General features: G+C 37.0%; 1 protein-coding gene across 2 annotated transcripts in view; it reads left to right on the plus strand.

Annotated features, from left to right (window-relative positions):
* Positions 1–20,499, plus strand: part of SP3 (Sp3 transcription factor) — a 47,556-nt gene extending 27,057 nt beyond the window's left edge. For both annotated transcript variants that reach the window (XM_075529172.1, XM_075529173.1), the window contains exons 5-7: positions 11,808–12,000; positions 17,364–17,560; positions 18,764–20,499. In XM_075529172.1, coding sequence (XP_075385287.1) covers positions 11,808–12,000; positions 17,364–17,560; positions 18,764–19,080 — 707 coding nt within the window. In that variant the 3' untranslated portion in view covers positions 19,081–20,499. The remainder of the gene's footprint in view (positions 1–11,807; positions 12,001–17,363; positions 17,561–18,763) is intronic.
* The last annotated feature ends 841 nt before the right edge of the window (positions 20,500–21,340 follow it).

The raw sequence follows: 21,340 nt of genomic DNA on the forward strand, positions 1-21,340 counted from the left end.
ATGGATCAATGAAATCAAAAGATAAAGGACATTTCCATAAGCATTTTGAAACTCCCTCCCCATCTCTACTTTGGAAAGTAGGTAAATTAACAAATACCACCAATTGATACAGAATAAACATTGCTTTGTGTGGTTATGCATGCTGTAAATTTACTCTTTGCTTCTGAAGTAATTTTGTACATATGGATGAGGTGTTTGGTGTTTATTTCACACCACTACCAAATGTGTAGTTATGTTAGATTTGCAACTTTTAAAGACGGTGAAAATTAGAATTATGTTTAGAAACCAACCTAAAAACCTGAAGGGAAAAACTAAGAGAAGGAATAGGGATTTTAGAATCAACAATGCTCATATCTGAGGGAATTTAGAAGAATTCAATTTCTTACCCAAAATTGTTAACCACTGTAGATTTTTCTTATGCATTTTCTAGTGTAACAATGATATTTTAAAATGGGAGTTCTTTAATGGTAAATACTTTTGGATTAGTCTATATGAGGAGGCTCTGTGAGGTATAGGTGAAGCAAAATTAGCTTAAATTCTAGGTTGTCGAAACTGAGTAGAAAGATGGGTATACTGGGGTTTATTAGACTGCTCTATATTTGTATATATTTGAGATTTTCTGAAATAAATAGCTTTTATACTACTGAGTAGCAGAAATCTTGGCTTGTTTTAAAAATTATATTTTAAAATATTTAACATACAATTAAAATTGGACTTTTATTTTGATGCCAGAATTCCTTGGGGGAGAGGAGCTTAAACTGGGTATAAGTATTTGTTCTATTAGGGGCACAATTTTGTGGCTCTCTTAAAATTTCAAAAATGGAATTTTGACTGTTGAGGCCATTTGCCCGCTTTATTTCTTATATTATGAGACCTTTGTTGACAAGTCATACTATACTGTGGTGTGTGTCCTTGGTTTTGGTTGGTATGTGAGGGAATAACCCAGATAGTTTTCATTTTTGATAAATGCTGTTACATATATTTTGGAAGTTTTGGGCAAAGAAGTACATAATCATACTCTGAAGGTACTTACAGAATTGTTGGAATATATAAAGCAGGCATAAGCCAACATCAGCAATATGTGTGTAGATGATAATTTCAGTCCGTGTAATAAATTCTTAAATTACATGATGCAAATAATTGTGTGGAAGTTCAGAGGCGTGAGTAATCACGAAAGTCTCCAGGCATCTGAGAAGCCTTGATAGATAAATGGGAGTTTGAAGGAAAGATCAAGATTGGGATAAGCAGGGAGTGAGGGGGATGATGTTTACTTAACAAGACAAAAAGTAACATGAATGAGAAAGATAACCCATTGAGGCAATTGTTTCATTAGCCTAGCCTTTACCTCTGAAAATGGTGTGTAATATAGTAACACTCCAAACCCATTGCTGTTGAGGTAATTCTTGCTCATAGCAACCTATAGGATATTACAGAATTGTCCAGATAGGTTTCTAGGCGAGTACATTTTTTTCTATTTTTTCTTTTACAATTTTAATCTATTTTATTGGATGTAATGAAGTACCATTTTAAATATGCAGTTTCACAGGTTTTGACAAATACATGCACTTTTTGAAAAACTGTTGTTCTTAAAAGTTTGCCACATATCATACAACTCAGTAGCTTAGTCATACCAAGAAGGAATTATATAACCACAACCATTAACACAATCCACTTGAGAACATTTTCTTCTTTCTTATGCTCATTATTATCTCCCCATTTCTCCCCAACTTCCCCTGCCACACCCCTAAGAAATCATTAATCCAGTTGCTGTTTTGAACGGAACTATCCTGGGTAAGTCTTTTTTTAAGAGAGTTTCTCTTGTGCATGGAGTGAAGGTTTACAGAGCAGATCATTAGTTTGCGTGGGCCAAGAGTCCATGCGTGTGCCTGTGCTTGCCTTCATTGTTCCCTCTTGTTGGGAGAGACCAGTCACTGCTACATCTTTGTGCTCAGGCCTTTAGGTTAGCAGCTGAGCACTTAAGCACTGCACCATCAGGCTGTCTCAAGGTCATTGTATTCTTTATTAAATAGGTTATAAAGATACTCATTTGCATACTAAGGTTTCTGAGAAGTCCTGCAAAAATAACCTGATTAAGAACAGGCAGCAGCATCTATGTTTCTTTATTTGATATCTCTTCTCTAGAGATTACTGTTTCATTGGGTTTGTTGTTGAGAAATACTTTGGGAAATGCTGTAACCGCCTAAATAGACAGCTGGGACATTGAGAGTTAGTGACTGGCTGAACACTTTCTGGCAAATATGGTGATGAAAATGGGGGTGGGTGGGATGGCACTCTGAATTCTCTTGGTGAGAATTTTCCTATTTTCACTTGACTTGAGGAGTCCTTGAAGGTTTTGGACAAAGGAATAGTATGAATAAGTTAATGCAGTGGAAGGCATGCTTGTGGGAATAGGTTGGAGAGGGAAGAAACTCACCCTCAAACTCTGGTCTACTTCCATTACCCCGGGTTAAAGTTATCACAGTGTAAGGAATAGGGATGCCAGAGACAAGGGGTGGGTGGATTGGTGATGGGCCATCAGAGAGAGAGGCAAATGAATTGGCAGAGTTGTGTCTGAGAAGATACACTGATTCTAGTTTTAATAGATTTTAATTTTGGTGTTATGTTGAAATGACCATTGGTAGTACAGATAGATATAGGATTGAAGCTCAAGACAGAAGAGTGGAAGAATTGAAGTGACACTTGATTAAAAATGGACAAATTGAGCAAGAGTTAAAAAAAGAATATCTTTTGGTAAAGAATTTTTTGAGTGTCTATAAGTTAATTATCTATTCTCTGCATAAATGAAGCAAGCATAAGAACAGTATTTTCTACCATTCTATGATTTGATTTACTATTTTGTAACCAGTTTTATCAGAACAATGGACAATGAAAAAGATTAAATTCCATGGTTGCATAGTTCAGAAATTTTAAATTGTGTCTGAAAAGTGGGTATGGCAGTCACTAACGCTGTCTACATCGTATTTCTGGTTCTCTTCCTAGGCATGCAAAGTTAGGGCTATCTTGTGTAAGCTTTGCAGCCTGGTCACTGCTCCAGTAGTGGCTTTATTCCCTGGGTGAGGACCACAGGCAGCATGCTCTCAGGTGCTGCAGAGAGGCAGTCATGAAAAGTAAGCCCTTGTTTTAAGCCACTCGGGTTTTAGGGGTAGTTCGCTACTGCAACTGAACTTTGTCCCCTGTAGTGCAATGCGGAACCACGTTAGGTACATGATGCTGTTGAGCCCTTGAAATGTGGCTGGTCTGAATTGAGATGGTGTGAGTCGGAATTGAGTGATTTGGTTAAGTGTAAAAAGCAAGCTGGATTTTGAAGACTTTGTTTAAAAAAAGTATAAAATATTTATATTGTATGTTGAGATGACATTGAGTTAAATACACAATAAAATTAATTCTACTATTTTACTTCTTAAATATAGCTCCTAGAAAAGTTTAAGTCACATATGTGAGTTGCTTTATATTTCCTTTGCATAGTAGCAATAGCCCATCCAGACTAAAATGAAAAATAATACCAGGAGTAGGGTGCGTTGACCAAAAAAGCCTGACGGATGACTCAAAATTGAGCTTCAAGGAAACGTAGTAGAGGCTGAGAAGATGATCTAAGCAAGCAGCATTTGATAAGACTTGTCTTTTTAATCACTTGGGAAGCAGATACGTGCCCAGTGCATTTGTAGCTCTAGGAGAAGAGATTGAAAAGCAAAATTGTGTTTTAGCTACTGTTGGCACTATAAGAAAGAGTTCCCCCAAAGATCTGGCTGGTCTCTGCATGTGGGAATGAGAAGCAATGTAAAGAAGCCAGAATGTTGGGCTCTGTAAGATTAACACTCCCCCTCACCACTGATTAGTAAGAATTTTAAACTAAGAGATGCACCCAAATCTAAGAAGGATATTTAGAAAAGTATAGCTCTAGACATTGGATTTGGAACTGTCTTGAATGAAACAGAAGAAGCTTTTTATGTTTTCCAGGGAGTAAATATTGCCAAGAAACCACAAGCATGGAAAAGCGGGGGATATACATATACATACACGCACACACACCTGAGATTTAATGGCTATGTCCTCTGCTTGATCACCTCTTAATATTTTACTTTTACCTTAATTTTGAGCTGACTTAGAAAGCTTCGCAGCTGAGGAGAGCCACTCTCAGGTGGCACTTCGCTGGTGGTCTAGGAAGATGAGAGGTTCTTCCTGTTATCTTTGAGAGGATAGAGCCAAGAGACAGAGAACGCCCCCCAACCCCTAACACTGTCTGCTCACCTCACAAATCCCAGGGACCAGGGACATTTCCTTTCTTCCTCTTTCCTAAGGGGGTGAGAAGTTTGTTTTGTTCTTAAACAAATGGCTGTTCTGACCACCTTGTCTCACCATTGTCTTTCATTTCTGAGGGGGAGGAAGCTAATTCCTCTATTTAGGAACTAAGCCTCTGGATGAAGGAGGGCATTGTCGACCCCTAGATCCTCGTCTTTGAATTTAATGCTGTTAACTAGGAGACTTCTTGGTGTCCTGGGCTATTTACCTCATGTTTGTTGGTTCAAACTCCCAGGCCCCTCTTTGGGAGACCAAGAAGGCAGTCAATTTCTGTGGAGATTTAGTTTTGGAAACCCCATGAAATGGTTCTATAGGGTAGCTATGATTCATGGAGTTTCACCATGGTGATTTCTGCATACATGGGAAAAAATATGGTTACAATTCTTTATAAACAGTCTGCTTCTTCCAAACACATGCTTTTCAGGTTATACTTCTCTATCATCTTTTAAGTCAGGCATGTGACTTTTTGTGGTCAATATAGTGTGCGTTTCAGGAGCAGCATGTGATGGCCCTTTTACCCTTCTTGGCAAGGCTGTCTTGGAAGCAAGTGTCGCGTGGAGCCTAGATTCCTGGGGACATAATACGAAGATCCCTCCTCCAACTTGCAGTGCATATGTACAGTTAGTGAGAAATTAATTTGACTTATGTCCTGCTACTGAGATTTTGAGTTTGTTACTGTAGCATAACCTCACTAGTACTGATTGTTTTAAGTATATCTTTTAGTCATGCTCTATACTCAATCAGTGCTTGAATTGAGTGAGGATGAAAGAGTAAGGTACACATTCTAAAATTGCCAAGATCCATCCCTTCGGGTTCTGTTTTTCTTAATAGCTAGCCCACACATTGAATTAAGTATCCCTTTATGTAGATTACATGCAAAGGTATCAGGCAAATGACAGAGGTAGAAAAAAGGAACCTTGTAGTAGTATTAACAAGTAAAAACTATTCAGAGCCATAGACAGGCGTGATTTAGTGGATAATTTAAAGTATTGTTTCCCATATAAAGCATTGTTTCCTACTTCCCTGTGCCAACAACTCAAATTAAGATGGTTGACAATATAGAACATGCTATTAATCCCTGGGGTTGGGGCGCTTGTCTTTCTAATATGATTGAGGAAAAGAATTTTTTTCCTTAAGGGTGTCTTTTTATATAAATGGGGAAGACAAAGCACTCTTGCCTCACCTTATCACTCCCTGCTCAAGGAGAACCCTCTTAAATTGAATCTTAAGTGGAAGATGACCCCACTGTGTAAAGCTGGTCTGAATGGGATCACCCTCTTTACCTGAGGGCCTGGTCCCACATTTAGCTTTGGGAGCATCTCTTTGAAAGGAAAGCCATGGAAGGGCCCCAGTGTTGGCTCAGGTAACCCCGTGGACCTCCTGTGTTTGTGAATTGGGGGTTCTCAGGATAAGCCTCAAATCCTTTCTCCAGGCTCATTTATCCACGCTTTGTATACAGTTTAGCAATACTGACTGATCTCAAACATTGAACCGGTCTTTTGGAAGATGTCCATTCTAAAGTGTAATATGGGTATGGTGGCTTGGGAGAGTTGATAAAATTGGAGATTTAGTACAGCATTCAAGGGTTTGTCTGATGCTGTGTCTTTGAGTTCCTGTTGGAGCTGGTAAATACGCAATTCTGGAGGGGTCCTTTGAAATGTGGTCATTACTCTTTAGTTACCCTGAAACTACTGTCCTAAATAGCTCATTTCCTCCAGGTTTTGAATTTCAGAAGTTTTTGCATAGTTTTAAACACATAAATAGATCTAGATTTATGACAGGGATCTACTCCCATATATACTCCTTGATATCAGTATTGTTATAAATTTGACTTTTGAATATCTGCCAGGAACCACCTGAGAGTTAGTTATATCAGCACCTTGTATGTAGTATGTACAACTAGAACGATGTACACAATAACCTCCCACCTAGATGAGTGTAAGTGTGGTTCCTTGTAACTCAAGTACCTCCTAGGTAGGGGACTACAGGTACAAATAATTAAACATTGAAATTGTAAATAATGCTCTTAAATACAAAGTTCAATTTAAAAAATCACTTTTAATTAAAACTTAGGTTAAAACACCCCAGAGTATTAAAGTTGATAAAATGAACCTTATTTTCACTACGTGTGAATCTAGTTTCTATTGCCCTTGTTTGAATCAGGCAGTAGGTTAATCACTCCGCCTGAGGTCATTTCAGGTCGATTTTTACCTCTCAAAATTGAATCAGCTCCCAACAAGATGACTGTTAAGATTTAAATAGAATTGAGAATGGTCAGTGCTTTTAAGAAAGCATATTTCTGAAGCTAGGCCCTAATTACATAATACCAACAGTAAGTACAAAAGAAAAACAAACCAAAAAACCCACCAGATGGTCAAGTGCTGTTTCTTATAACTTGAATATTACCTTTCTTTGTATTGTTTTGATAGGCACAAAGATATTTAAATTTTTCTCTGGTACTGCAGGCTAGCCATCAGACTGTGAACTGGAAGTTCAAACCAACTAACCGCTGCGTGGGAGAAAGCTGAGGCTGTCCACACCCTTAAAGACTTAGTCTTGGAAACGCAAGAAGGCTTGCTGTGAATCAGAACCAGCAGTGGGTTTGAGTTTTGTAGTACGTTTCAAGTAGTCTTTATTATTTTAATCTGAAGAAGAAAGGAAAACAACCCCCAACGTTTATGGTAGTTGGGCGGGGCAAGCATCCAGGATCTGGGGGAAAGCTGTATTCTTCATTGGTGCTACCTTGCACCCTGACTGACCCATCTCCTCCCCTAGACCCCTCTGTGATGGGGTCTCCAGTGGCCGACAATTGGGCTCTGGGTCTCCACTCTGCACTTCCCTCTTCATTCACTGTGGAAAGAATAGCAGGTTTCGGTTAACTCTTGGCAGTCCTACTAGTGTCACAGTCTCAATATGCCACAAAGTTTCAGTGGCTGGTTTTTATTTGTTTCTGGAGAAGTGTCACCAAGCCTTTCTTCCAAGGTACCTCTGGCTAGACTTAAGCTCATTAGCACCAAGCTCATTAGCTGTCTAAACAACTCAGGGACTGTCAGCAATAATACCTTATATTGATTGTGTATTCTTTCATAGTTATTCTGAAAAACTTGTGAAATAGAAGATTTTGTCTATGCGGTTCCTTAAAGTGGAGCCCTGGTGCTGCTGTGTTTTAAGTTCTTGGCTGCTTACTGAAAAGTCAGTGGTTCAAATCCACCAGTTCCTTCTTTGAAGAAAGTTGTGGCAATTATGCTCTCATAAGATTTGCCTCTTGGGAATCCTGAAGGTTTTTATTTATTTTTGTTGTTGCTATTAAGAATATACATCGCAAGACATGTATCAAATCACCAGTTGATACATGTCCCATTCAGTGTCATTGACTGAATTCCGTAACCATCCTTACGTTCTGTCTCGGTCGCTCCTCCATTAATGTAAATGCCGAGCCTCTAAGGTTTCTGCCTACTCGGCTGCCTTCCTGCTTGTCAGTTTGATCCCATAGAGGTATTTCTTAAACAGAGCCAAATGCTAACGGCAGACATTTTTTACTAGTTGTTCAGGTGGGTTTTTTTGTGGCAGGTGAAACTGATTAAAGGGAAAATGTAAATAAAAGTTTTAGAATTAAATGCAGCAATTCCATCAGTACCTTAAAAGAAAATGAAGGCAGAGAAAATAAAAGACTTTGATAAAAACAACAAAATCCTAATGATACACTATTGATAAATGAGAATGGCTCATTTTACCAACAATACTGTAATTCATATTTTATCTAGTGTTAGTTATTTAAATTAAGTATGCATGTTTCATTCTTGATAAACATGTTAAGAATTTAGCTTAAATATTCTATTAGCTCCATTGATAATTAGCAATTAGTTTAAGAAAGAAGACATTTAGCATTTTTTTCTGGTAATTTTAAAAATAGGAATCTAGGCATGCTTTTGTGAGTTATTAGTGCATAACTAATATTGATTATACAGATTGCTATTGGAGCTTCATATAATTTTGTGTCAGCTTTGTTATAATATGCCTATTCACTTTTTGCTTGCTTTTAGCAGATTGCTGTTTATATATGCTGAATAGCAAACAATGGATCATTATTGAATAGGAAAAAATAATTTGCAGGAATCACAGAACAATAGGAAAATATCCGAGCAAACAATTTACCATTTTGTATTGTTCATGCCTAGGAGCCGTAGAGGTGTAAGTGTTGGGCTGCTAACTGGACAGTTGGTGGTTCAAACCCACCTGCTGAGCTAAGGGAGCAAGATATGGCAGTTTCCAGAAATCCTAGGGAGCAGTTTCTGTTTTGCCCTGTGGGATTGCTATGAGTCAGGATGAACCGGATGACTGTGTATTGATAAGTATCTAGTCTCAACCTAAATATTTTCTTTTGAAATATTACCAGATTTTGAGCTATTATGATTAACATGACAATTAAATTATTGTTTATCTTATCCTTTTATTTCCCCTTGTGTTTTATACTTATTTCATAAAGATTTCAGTAGCATGACATGCATATACTTAATAAAGTATATACAATTATAGGGTGCATGTTCAAGACTTAGTTAATAGTGTGGAGCTGTCAGGAAAGTTGGGAGCTCACTGGCTTCATCCTCTTTCGAGTCTGCAAAAGTAACCAAGCTCAGTAGAACTAATAGCAAGCACTGTGGTGGGATAAAAAGTGGTTTCCACTAAATCAGAAGATTGTGCTTATATTGCATTCTCGCTGTTTCACTACTTTTCCACTTAGAGTGTAGTGCTGATCTGTGAAGCCAGTTGGCAGCTTGGGTCTGCTCAGAAGTGCGTCCTCAGAAAAAAGACCTGCGCCTCTGTGCAACCAGCCAGGGAAGGTCTTAAATGCTGTGGGACCCGGCTCCCCTCCGACACACGTGCAGTGTCCATGAGGAGTTAAGTGAGGGCAACTGGTTATAACATTTTTCTGTTAGTGCTTTGTCAATTAGCCATATAAGAAAATTAGTCTTTGTACCATATAATGTATATAAATCTAGTTCATCACCTTAAAATTTCATGATTGCTTGTCTTTTCCTCAACTCTTGTCCAAGTGTACAGTATTTTTTTCCAAGTGCCTTTCACAAATATTTTTAATTGGTAATTCTTGAAAACAGCTGTAAACCTGGCTGACAGAGATGGCTTTCAGTGGTAAAGCGGTCCACGTGAAAAGGAGATTTGTACAGTTTAACGTAAATAGTGGACAAATAAAGCTAACCAAAACAAATAAAACCAGACTTGTTACTTTGTAAACTTCTTAAATATTTTACATTGAAACCATTTTTTCCCTCTAGTACCAAAGTCAAACTTAAATGAGTATATTTATTGTTTTTTAAAAGTACTGGTTGTTTTACTTTTCTAAGGCTGCCATAAATAAATGCCACAGAGAGGAGAACTTTTAAAAGAAAGGGGTTTTATTTTCTCTGAATTCTGGAGACTCAGAAAGTGCACATTGGGTCCTGGGTCACCTTGTTTGTCATCCTTCGGAGGGCCTCGTCGCTGGCGTTCACCTGCCGCTTGTTCCTGCGTGTTCACGTGTATCTCCTTGTTCTCCTCGGCTAAGACACCATTCAGAAGGGATTGGGATTCGGTCATACCCTGATCTTCAGGTTTAAATGCTGTTTCCAAGGAGGCAGGAGCCCTGGAGGTGTAGGGATTACAGATTGGACTGCTAACCACAACGTTAGCAGTTAGCAGGCTTACGACTCCGGTAAAGAGTATTGTTAAGAAGCCCCCAGGGCCAATTCTGCTCGGTCCTAGAGGGTCACTATGAGTTGGAAATGACAACGGCGGGAGTTTGAGTTTTCAAGGAAAGACCATTTTCCCACAAGGAGATACAAGGGTCAGAAATTCAGTCTGTCTCTTTCAGGGAACATGATTCATTTCACAATACAGGTCGTTAAGAGTTCCTGGGTTATGAAGGTGTACAACCTGTGGTTTTGAACCGACTCCTGTACTACCTACCATCCTACAGATCGAGATGCATGTTAGTTCGTGTAACTTTGTGACACCACACATCATTATTACTGCTATGTTGTGTTAAAGATGATTTGCATGTAGAAGCATTTGCTAATGTTTTTATGCACAGACAGGTATACCATGTTACTGAGACAAACATTTGACAAAAATTAGGGCTAACTGTTCCTCCTTAGCAACAGATTGCTTTAAAGACAGGCTGCTGAATATAATGGCTAGTTGGCACTATTTCAGTTACTCGTGTGTTAAGTATCTTTATGGACTGTCCTCGGACTTTTAATACCATTTTATAATACTTGTTTCTACAACAAAACTCTTAGAGCCATTTTACACTGCTTGTCTCTTAATCAGCCAATCTTTTGAAAATATTAAAATTTTAGCTTCCTTTCTCTACTGAAACAGCGCCGGTCAAGAACATCAGTGCTTGTTATTAAAGATTATTAGAGGTCACATCACGTCACAGGTCTCATCTTACTTAAGAGTCCTCGGGTGGTGCAGATGGTTAAGTACCCAAAATGTAGACCTGAGTCAACCCTCTATTTCCTTAGGAGTTTTAGTTTATAGAAGTTAAACTAGAATTTGTTTTCTTGAAGGGGTATTATAATGCATTATTTGTTTTAAATGACTTGTTTATTTTTAAATCAGTATTTTGAGGAGGAAAGATGCAGTTGATTTGTTTTCTTAGTTTTACTTAGAGAATGTAGCTGTGCCGGTGGCGCAGTGGTTAAGCACTCAGTTGCTAACTGAAAGGTCCATCGTTTAAGCCTGCCCACTGCTCTTCCAGACGAAAGTGTGGCAGCCTGCTTCTGTAAAGATTTCCAACCTATGGAAATCCTCCTGAGGGGCAGTTCCATTCTGTAGAGTAGGATTTCTGTGAGTCAGAATGGAATTGCCAGCAATGGGTTTGGGTTGTTTTTATCATCAATATACAGATGTGTTGTTTCTGCTGAGAAAATGACATAACTTCCTGCCAAATCCATACTTTACCATTGCATGTCTGTTGTGGCTTTTTAGTCTGGTTAGTAATCAGCTTTCTTATACAGTGGTGCTGTGTGGCATTATCGATATTCTGGTAATGGTTTACCTTTAAAGTCCAAGTTTTTTAGTAAGTTTTAAGTGAATGCCTACCTTCTTGTGCATTTGATAATATTACCTACAGGTCAGTTGATGCAGGTTGTGAAAGAGAAACTTAAGGCATTAGATTTTTTTCCCACTCTGAATTGACCATTCGGCTTATCGATGAACAGCCGTATTCGAATTTTATACTGCTTTAAGTTTATAGATTTGCTTTAAAATCTATTAAAAAGTAAGTTGTTTTGATGTTTTATTCTCTTTTTGACTTCCGACCTTTAGAATGAACTTGTTTGTGTTTATGGAGCAGGGACTCTATGGTACATAAACAGATGGTTCTGACTCTCACACATGATTCCCACTGCCTTAGAGAGGTGCAGATTGCATGCTGTCCTCTTTAGCCAGTGGGCTGCTGCTCATCTGTATTTGTTTTTCTTTAGATATTCGGATCAAAGAAGAGGAGCCTGACCCTGAAGAGTGGCAGCTCAGTGGTGACTCGACATTGAACACCCATGATTTGACGCATTTAAGAGTACAGGTGGTAGATGAAGAAGGGGACCAACAGCATCCAGAAGGGAAAAGACTTCGAAGGGTGGCTTGCACCTGTCCCAACTGTAAAGAAGGTGGTGGGAGGTATGCACATATGAAACATCCTCTTTTTTCTTATGAGTGCTAATGTCATCTTAATTTTTAAAATTCTGCATGCCATGCTTAATAAGGAAAACTATGCATGATCATTTCGGATGTGTGTTTGAGTGCAGCGAAGTTTAGTGTAACATATGAAATTGAGCTTAGTGAGTTAAATACTGGGCCACTAACCACTTCAAAGAACAGTGAAGCTGTCTGCTCCTATAAAGATTTACAGCTTCAGATACCCTAAAGTGCAGTTCTGCTCTGTCCCACAGAGTCACTATGACTCAGAATCGACTGAATAATACTAGGATTTAAGGGTCTTTTAAAAAAATTGGAATTACTTAGTTTGCATTTTTAAAAACCATTTATTTTTTAAAATGATCGTTTTAGCAAGTCTGTATCAGAATTTTGGAGGAGCCTTGGTCCTCTAGTGTTACACGTTGGGCTGTGATCCACATGGTTGGTGGTTCGCAACCACCAGCAGCACCAAGAGAGGAAGATGACTGTCTGCTCCCATCAAGTTTGTTTCAGAAGCCCACAAGGGTCGTTCCAAGATACAGCACTGACTCGATGTCAGTGAGTCTGGTTTATACCAGAATTTAGTCTGTTTGCCAAACAGCAATGGGATTTGCTTAAACAGATAAAAAGATGTTTCTTGGTGTAAGGATGGTAGTAAAATTAAGTCTGCAAATAGTTGGGCAGAAGCACTTAGATTTATACAAAAATAATAAGTCTTAATAGTGAGATTTTTAAAAATGAAACTAGTATTTCAAGTCAGCGTTGTAAAAATAAGTGGTAGGTAGCATAACATGATAGGAATAAACATCAGTAATTTCATTGAGTGTTAATTGTAACGGATCGAGACTCAGATAATATTTAAAAGCAAATTCCAAACTTAAGTTGATAACAAGGAACACCTCAAGTAAATTGTCATAGGAAAATGAAAGAAAAGGGAATGGGAAATGATTTTATTGATAAAAATTAGCAAAATTTGCAGATCAATGGTACCATCAGGTAAGGGCAGGGTTTCAAGGATACATGAAGGTTTTTATTATCTTTTTCATTGCATTTCCCACCAACTTTTTGACATCCCCATATATTTCTTAATAGTACGAAGATTCCACTAAGAAGATTTAAGTCATTATGTCTGTCTGCATGATGTTAAAGAGCAAGAGCAACCATTTATAACTCCACCTGCTCAAAAAACTAACGACCGAATAACCAGATCTCCTCTATAGTAAAACTCTGAGAACCGCGTATGCACATTAGTCCTTTACACTAGTCAAGTGGATAGTAGCTGCTAATGACATTGCCAACCTACTGTGTGCAGACACTGTTGTGTCAGTGAGGTACACAGACTCTTAGAAGAGCACATTCACGTGGAATCTGTACGGTTCCTTATCCAAAACCATCACCCCCCTTCACTACCACCTCCCAAGTGGGTCTGTTACTTAGATATGCGTATTTACTGCTAATTGATGGTTGTTAATTTCACTCATTAAAGTGTTTTGGTCAATTTAAGTAGTATAAAATTCTGTTTTGGTAAATTTTCTGAAATGTATTAATCATTTTTGAGCATCTTAGAAGATAAATAATTTATGAAAAATAAATCTAATTGAAGGTCAGTTCCTGACCTGGGTTTCATTTATTGTTTAAAATGAAAAAAAAAATTGCAGTTTGTTTATGAAACTAAAACTCGTCTAACTTTAGAATACAGAAGAGTATTTAAAAGGAAAGAAAAAACTAAAAACACTGAACTCTTCTATTTTAGGATAGCCACTGCAGTGTTTTTGTAGATACCCTTTAGTCTTCCTACTGATTTCAAAGTGAACTATATTGTTTTCAGTATTTTGCATGTTTGCTCGTGTTTCTGGAGCCCTGGTGGTGTAGTGGATTACCTGCTGGGCTGCTAACTGAAGCACAGCAGTTTGAACCCACGGGCTTGGGGAGGGGTGGGGGGGAGAAGAGATGAAGAGATGAGGCTTTCCTGCTCCCTTTAATATAATCGCCTCCGACACCCATTACAAGGTCGGAACTAGCGTGATGGCGCTGAGTTTGAATTGGCTATTGATCTGAAAATTTTGTGACCATATTTTTAAGTCTATATAGAATCTGTGTCAATGCTTTATGGATGTATAAACTCTGTTTTGTTGAGCATTTGGGCTGTTTATTGTTTTCATTTTAATTCTCATACATTTATCTGATTAATATATTAATAAAATTTGGTGGAAGTGGAATTGCTGGGTCACAGGTAATTGTCTTACTCGAAAGACCAGTTTACATTCTGAGCAGTAACGGTTGGCAATATCTGCCCTGCCGTCCCACCCAAGCAATAAATGTTACCTGGTATTTTTGTTATTGAGAAGAGGGGAAGGGAGGTTCTCTTATTTAAAGTCTTGGCAGCTGAAGAATACTCAGTATTTCTTATTTGCTGTATTTTGGTGAGGATTAGCATTTTTTTACACCATTTTTAGATTTCTTTTGTGAATTGTCTTCTGAAAAGTGTTCGTTTCTGCTAACTGTGTGCACGTTTCTCAATTTTACATTGCCTCAGCTTGCTCGTTGACTTGCAAAGCTGCACTGTGAATGTGTTAAAAACATTCCACCGTTTTACGTTGTCTTCCCTATTCCACAGACTCATAAAATAATCACTTATATTGTTTCTTAAACTTTTTGTGAGTTCCTCTTTTGATAAAGCAACCAAAACCGAGTTCTTAAAAATACAACAAAACTGTAGTATTTCTCTTTGGATATATAGCTATAATTATGTCTAATCGGTAAAAGCAAACTTACTAAGCTAAAATATTCGAAAGTTCCTGCAAACATGAAATAGGTGTTACTTTTTGAAAAAGTTATAGGCATTTTCCCCTCTGCCATTTTCTTAAAAAACAACAATAATACTGGGAAGGTGACTAGATTTTTTTTCATGCACCTTTAGAGCACTAAAGGTTTTTTCATAGGTTTGTTGTGCCATTTATTTGCGCATGTAGCCAATCTTTACTGAATAAAATCAATAGTTAGATTTTAATATAGTGGTGGAGACAAATAGAAAGTTAGAATTGTCGTAGAGTTTTGTGTGGCATATGTATTACTACTTTAACATTGGCATGCAGAATCTGTTTTCCTGTCAGTACTTCAGTTTGTCTCACTGCACTTCCCCACACACCAAAGAAAGATTGTAGCCAAAGGGCTCACTTAGCATCTTTAATCCCCATTCCCAGAATTGAACTTGAAAAGAACTTCATTATTGTGTCGTCTTGGCATTATTAAATTATGGGAAGCAAATGTATTCACTTAAGAATAGAAACTTTAAACTGTTTTTTCAAGATGTGTCATAGTCTTTAGTAATGTGGCTACATTAGTCAAGAGAAGACTAAATCTTTTCCTACTTGAAATTGTGGAGAAATTCACTTCATACCTTTACTTCATATATCATAAATCTATATTTAGTTCTTTTTAGTAAAAACAAAGTTTTTTAAGTGAAGATTTAGACTTGTGACTTTCTCCTGAATTAGATATTTATTCCACCTCCTTTTTCTTTTCTAGATAGCGATCCCTCTTTCTGTTTTTCTTGTTTTCTTAATAATTTGTTTGAAAAGGTTCTCCCTAGCTTCTTGGTTCTTTGAGAGGTCGCAGCATTTCCTGTGATTTATTAGTGCTCCAAATCTAGGTTTTGATAATTCTTTCAGAACAGTTTGGATCCTTTAAAAGCATAGTAATAGACCTGAGGCAGACTTAGAAGCAAGATGTCATTGAATTACAAGGATGAATTGAAGTGGTGGGTTCGCTGTGTTGAACACAATAGGGAAAACTGGTTTGTGTACCAATATCTATAAATATGGCTCTTTCACAGTCTGTAAGAAAAACAAACTAAGGAAACTAACGTTGATTTTGGTTGTGACTTCGGCATTGCGAAATGTGCCAGAAAACTGTTGACCCAGCACACTTTGAAGAGAAATTGGGGGTATCTTTGCCCTTAAGACTCCTCCTTGTCTTTACTTATGCTGTTCCTCTGCCTGGAAGGGCTTCCCTCCTTTCTGTCTAAACCTTACCCACCTTCTCCTCGAGGCCTTCCCTGCCACTGGAGCCCGTAGCCGTCTCCCTGTTCCGAACACCCAGGGCACCTAACAGCCAGCACAGCACGGCTTAGCACTGTTTGCCCTCTGGCAATTTCATATGCTGTTGAGTGTGAGTAATAAAGTGGGGGGAAATGAGGATTTTTTCCAGTAAAATAAGAGAAGCAATAGATGTGTGCAGGACAATCAGCAGGCTGTGGAGGATGGTGTAGGATACATTGACTGAAATTGGGGGAGGGGTGGTTGGGGAGTTTTAATGAACCTAAAAGAACATTTGCAAAGTTTATAGAGTATGCTTTTGATAATTTATGTATAAAAGTTTTGTCTCAAAAAATTGATTAGTAAAAATAATTTTTAAGCCAGAAAATAACTTTCCATGCTATGGTATTTCATGCTATTTGAATATCAGTTCTGAAATTAAAGTCTTTTTCTTCTCACTTATACTAGCAGCTCCTTTAACTCATCTGCATACTTACTTCTCAAGCCTTGTTCTTGATATCAACTACTGAACTATAATCTATGTCAGATATGGAGCAAACTTTTAATTATGCTCACAATGTTGAATTGGTCTAGATCTCCCTTATGTGTAATTGTGGGTATGTTTGCATAGGGTCACTTAAGTCGGGATCAACTGGATGGCAGTGAAGTTTTGGTTTTGCATCGTTAATAGGAAGGAAAATGTAAAGGCATGCATAATTGCGACTTATGTTTATTTTATATAATACTAAAAGAACTAAGCCTTCGAAGTCTATATTTACAAATAAATGTGAATGTACACTTAAATAGCTTAAATTATGTCAACCTAAAAATCTGCGTAAGCTATCTGCCTTGAAATTGTGCCTCTGATCAGTTATGCATATAACCTTTGACTTACTTACTTTTCAAATGGCTAATTAAGTTAACATCATGACTTCTGAACATAGATCATTCAAATTTTCATATACCAAGTTGGATTGGGACTCTGCATATAATTTGTGAATGATTCAGATGGACTAGTTGGTGACCTTATATATATTTTCATGTATGAAATGCTATGCATGGTAGGTAGTAACAATTCTTATGTATGTTTACATTTGGACAGCAGTATCTCATTTGTATTTTAGTAAAACTAATGGGCACAATGGTTGGGTTTGAAATACATAGATTTTATTTTAATTAATTTAAAGTGGTCTTGGTTTCTCATTGACCCTCCCAGTCTTCAATTTGAAATTCATTGTGAAAGTAGAGGAAAGTGTTAATGGCCATTTGAATATTTTCATGTAAATATATATTCTGTGTGTTTTTTAGAGGTACCAATCTTGGAAAAAAGAAGCAACACATTTGTCACATACCAGGATGTGGGAAAGTCTATGGGAAGACCTCACATCTGAGAGCTCATCTGCGCTGGCATTCTGGGGAGCGTCCATTTGTTTGCAACTGGATGTTTTGTGGTAAAAGATTTACTCGAAGTGATGAGTTACAGAGGCACAGAAGAACACATACAGGTTACTGATATTTACCTTTAACAGACTAATATGAATCTTGCAGGAGTACATTTTATTTTAGCATAGTAAAATGAACTAAAGACAATTAAATTATAACTAACTACATTGAATTTTGATACTTCTAGTAATGTCAATTGTAAATACTAATTCCAAAGTACAAGCCGTCATGGCTCATCTTATAATTTAAGTTTTATTTTGTACAGATTTTGGTTAGCTTGGTTTGTGTTGTCGAATAACCTCCACCACACTTACGTTGTTATTTATTTTGTTAATGTTTAAAATTTTTGTCTGCTTTTACTTCTGAGCGTTTCTTCCTTCGTTGCTTCTTCCCTTCCCTTTAACACCATCAGAAACAACAATTACTTTTCTTCTAATAAACTTAGGCATTTCGCCATTTCCATCATTTTAATATCTGTGAGGACTAAGTGAAGGACATTACTTCCATTTCATTGAGGAATAACCTCGGCATTGTTGCTGTCAAGATTTTTTTGTGTGTAATTGTTTTTAGTATAAGTGTAATGTGGTTATTAATATGAAATGGACCTGGAATCAACCCAGCTTGAAGCCTAATTTAATAGGAACTTGGAGATCTTTTCTCCAAGGCCTTGTAAATATATGATCAAGGTGTCTGTTAGTTTGTGTTTATCGTTGGAGAATTGAAAGTATGTAATGTACAAGGGGCTTCAAAAAGTTGTGGAAATTTCCCATTATCTTTTAACTACATTTTCCCATGAACTTTATGAAGCCCATTGCTACTCACAGTCTCTAGAGAAGTAAGGTTACACAGAACAGTGCAGATTTTTAAAAGCCTGCCAGATACAAGTTCTCTTTTAGCTTGGCAAACTGCCATTTCTGACTGCTTGCCTACCTTCTGTGTTGGCTTTATATGTCACAGGAAATAAGCTGAGTGTGTAGAGTACGGCGCAATGTTCTGTTTGTTTTAGCTCCTATGCTTTCATCAAGCAGTCTTCTTTAAGCATCAGCCCTACATGTAGTAAGTTTGAAGGCTGCTCTTGCATTAGCACTGTGACGGTATGACTGTGTGCTTTGAGGAGGGAGGGGCTGTCCCGGAGAGCGTGTGTGTGCAGCTAGTGAACCTACCCCAGTTTTCATGGATCACCCAACCATGGGTGTTGGTTTATGTGGGCGTGTGAATGCTGAGTTTTTAAAACTAAGTAACTTTAGTTTTTTTACTCCTAACAGGTGAGAAGAAATTTGTTTGCCCGGAATGTTCAAAACGCTTCATGAGAAGTGACCACCTTGCCAAACATATTAAAACACATCAGAATAAAAAAGGCATTCACTCTAGCAGTACAGTGCTGGCATCTGTGGAAGCTGCGCGAGATGATACTTTGATTACTGCAGGGGGAACGACGCTTATCCTCGCAAATATTCAACAAGGTTCTGTTTCAGGGATGGGAACTGTGAATACGTCCGCCACCAGCAATCAAGACATACTTACCAACACTGAAATACCTTTACAGCTCGTCACAGTTTCTGGAAATGAGACAATGGAGTAAATATTACGCAAATACTTATTCATTGTGGTTATTTTTATACAGTAGTGAGAAGAATATTGTTCCTAAGTTCTTAGATATCTTTTTATTGATGTGCAAAAATTTTTGGATTGACAGTAACTTGGTTATACATGACACTGAAATGCCTTACTTTGTATGATATTCCATAGTATATTAAAAATGGTAAAATTGCATGGGTTTTGTAGGTACTTTTGGAATCTAGAAGAAATGAAATTTTACCAAGTTATATAAAGAGAAAATTGAATTTAACAATGCGAATGGTAGTCTAACCAAATGCATCAATCCTGTGTGGTTTAGTGTAAAAATGAGAACATGTTGGTATTTATCTATTGTAAGATAAAAAAAAAGTTGGTGGGTGAAAGAAATCATGTTATGATAAAAAAATTTTTTTGTAATTTTCTTGATGACTGGAATTTTTATTATGCATAACTGACAAATCAAGTTTCCAAGCAAATGTTACATAGTGTAGGCTTTACTTAGCTTATCAATTTGTCATTTTGAAGCTAATTATTTTAATTAGGTTAACTATGTACAATATTTTAAGCATTACTCTTGTAAGATTTTGAAAACTACATTTTAACATGGAACTCTAGGGATAGTCACCTTTTAAATCCTGTTGAAAAGCCATGTTTAAGATTTAATTTGCCAAAATAATGTCTTGTTAATATTCTTTCAATAACAAAGTTGGGCAATATAACCAATGTTTAAAAAAAGTAAAATGTATAGGTTGAGGCATTTGGGTGGCAAGAAAAATGTTATAGTGAATTATCCCTTTTCTTGAATATTGGAGGACCAAAAAAATAAGGTGTATTGCGTCTTAGCAGTGATTTTTATTCAATCTTGTTCCAAAAAACATATGTCTGCCAGGGCCTTAAAAGCCATCATGTAAATTACCAGTGAAGTATAACATATGCAAAGATAACAAAATCACTTCCATAGTGACGATACTCCAACCATATGGATATTAGTCATAGAAAACTAGAGGTTTTATGATTATTTTTTTAAAGCTTTTTTTTGTCTAGGTAGTCAGTCTGCACTTAAATATCAACCATCTTTCTTTTTTTTTTTTTTGCTTCTTTTAAAATTTGTATGTATCCAGTACATTTAATTGAGAAACATGTTTTTTATTATGCTGTATTTTCTTTTTATCTTTTAATTATTGTTTATATTTTCAATTATTCAACTGTAAAAAATAAAGTTACATTGCTGGTCTTGTAAGAGCTATACAGTTTTTCTTAAATGTATACCTATTAACTGCAGCAATTCACCTTTCAAAAATTTGGAATTCTGTTCATTTGTTATTCTTAAGACCACCTCAGATTTAAAGGCTACCTTATTGTACGTTTAAAGTGTATTATAACAGTGTGGTAGTTAATAAAACACTATTTTTTTTTCTTTTGAGTTTGTTGTATTCCTATGCCTTTAAACTACCACAGTGGTAGGAAGTAATATCTGTGGCCTTTCCCCCCTCCTTTTTTTACCTCAGTCTTACTGTTCTATGTATCAGGTACAAAAATGAATGTACATGGACATTTATCTTAAAAGGCACATTCTAAAAATGGGCCTATTAGATACAACTTTTTAAAAAATCTATTAACTAAACTCACATTGGTTCATCAGTTTTGTCAGTGCCATTTGGCACACCTTATTGTTTTCCCTGTGCTGTTAATGCATAATATTTAGGCTTATTAAAAACCTGAGTGTAATGAGGACTCCTGAAGAAGGAGTAATGTGACTTGTGTTTGTCTAACCATCGTAAAGGCAAGGTAGGAAAAATAGAAAACATGACTGTTAGACATTTCAAAGTAAAGCCAGTTCTTTTCCATATATGCTGCACTAGCGGGATAAAGATTTCCACGATGTTTTCCAGGTTTAGTTTAAACAACGACTGCCAGGAGCATCCTTGCATAGGACAAAGCTAGGTAAGGGCGTTTCTATGTGCGTCTGAAGTGTGGTTTGAAAAAGAAGCCAGAGCTTGCAATTGAAGGGATGATTGCATGGAATGGTCCAAAGTAGTAAAAGGAATTCAGGTGGAATCTTCAAACTTAAGGTTTTATATTTAACTTACATATATATAATTTGTTGATAACTCAAAATTGTGTGAAGAAATTGTTTATGAGCGAAATACGAAAACAGTTTTTTAGAGTATTTGAGGTGCTTTTTTAAAAAAAACATTTTATTGGGGCTCATACAACTCTTATCACAATCCGTACATACATCAAGTGTGTAAAGCACATCTACA

The sequence above is a fragment of the Tenrec ecaudatus genome, chromosome 13, assembly GCF_050624435.1.
Source record: "Tenrec ecaudatus isolate mTenEca1 chromosome 13, mTenEca1.hap1, whole genome shotgun sequence".
In the NCBI taxonomy this organism is placed as follows: Eukaryota; Metazoa; Chordata; class Mammalia; order Afrosoricida; family Tenrecidae; genus Tenrec; species Tenrec ecaudatus.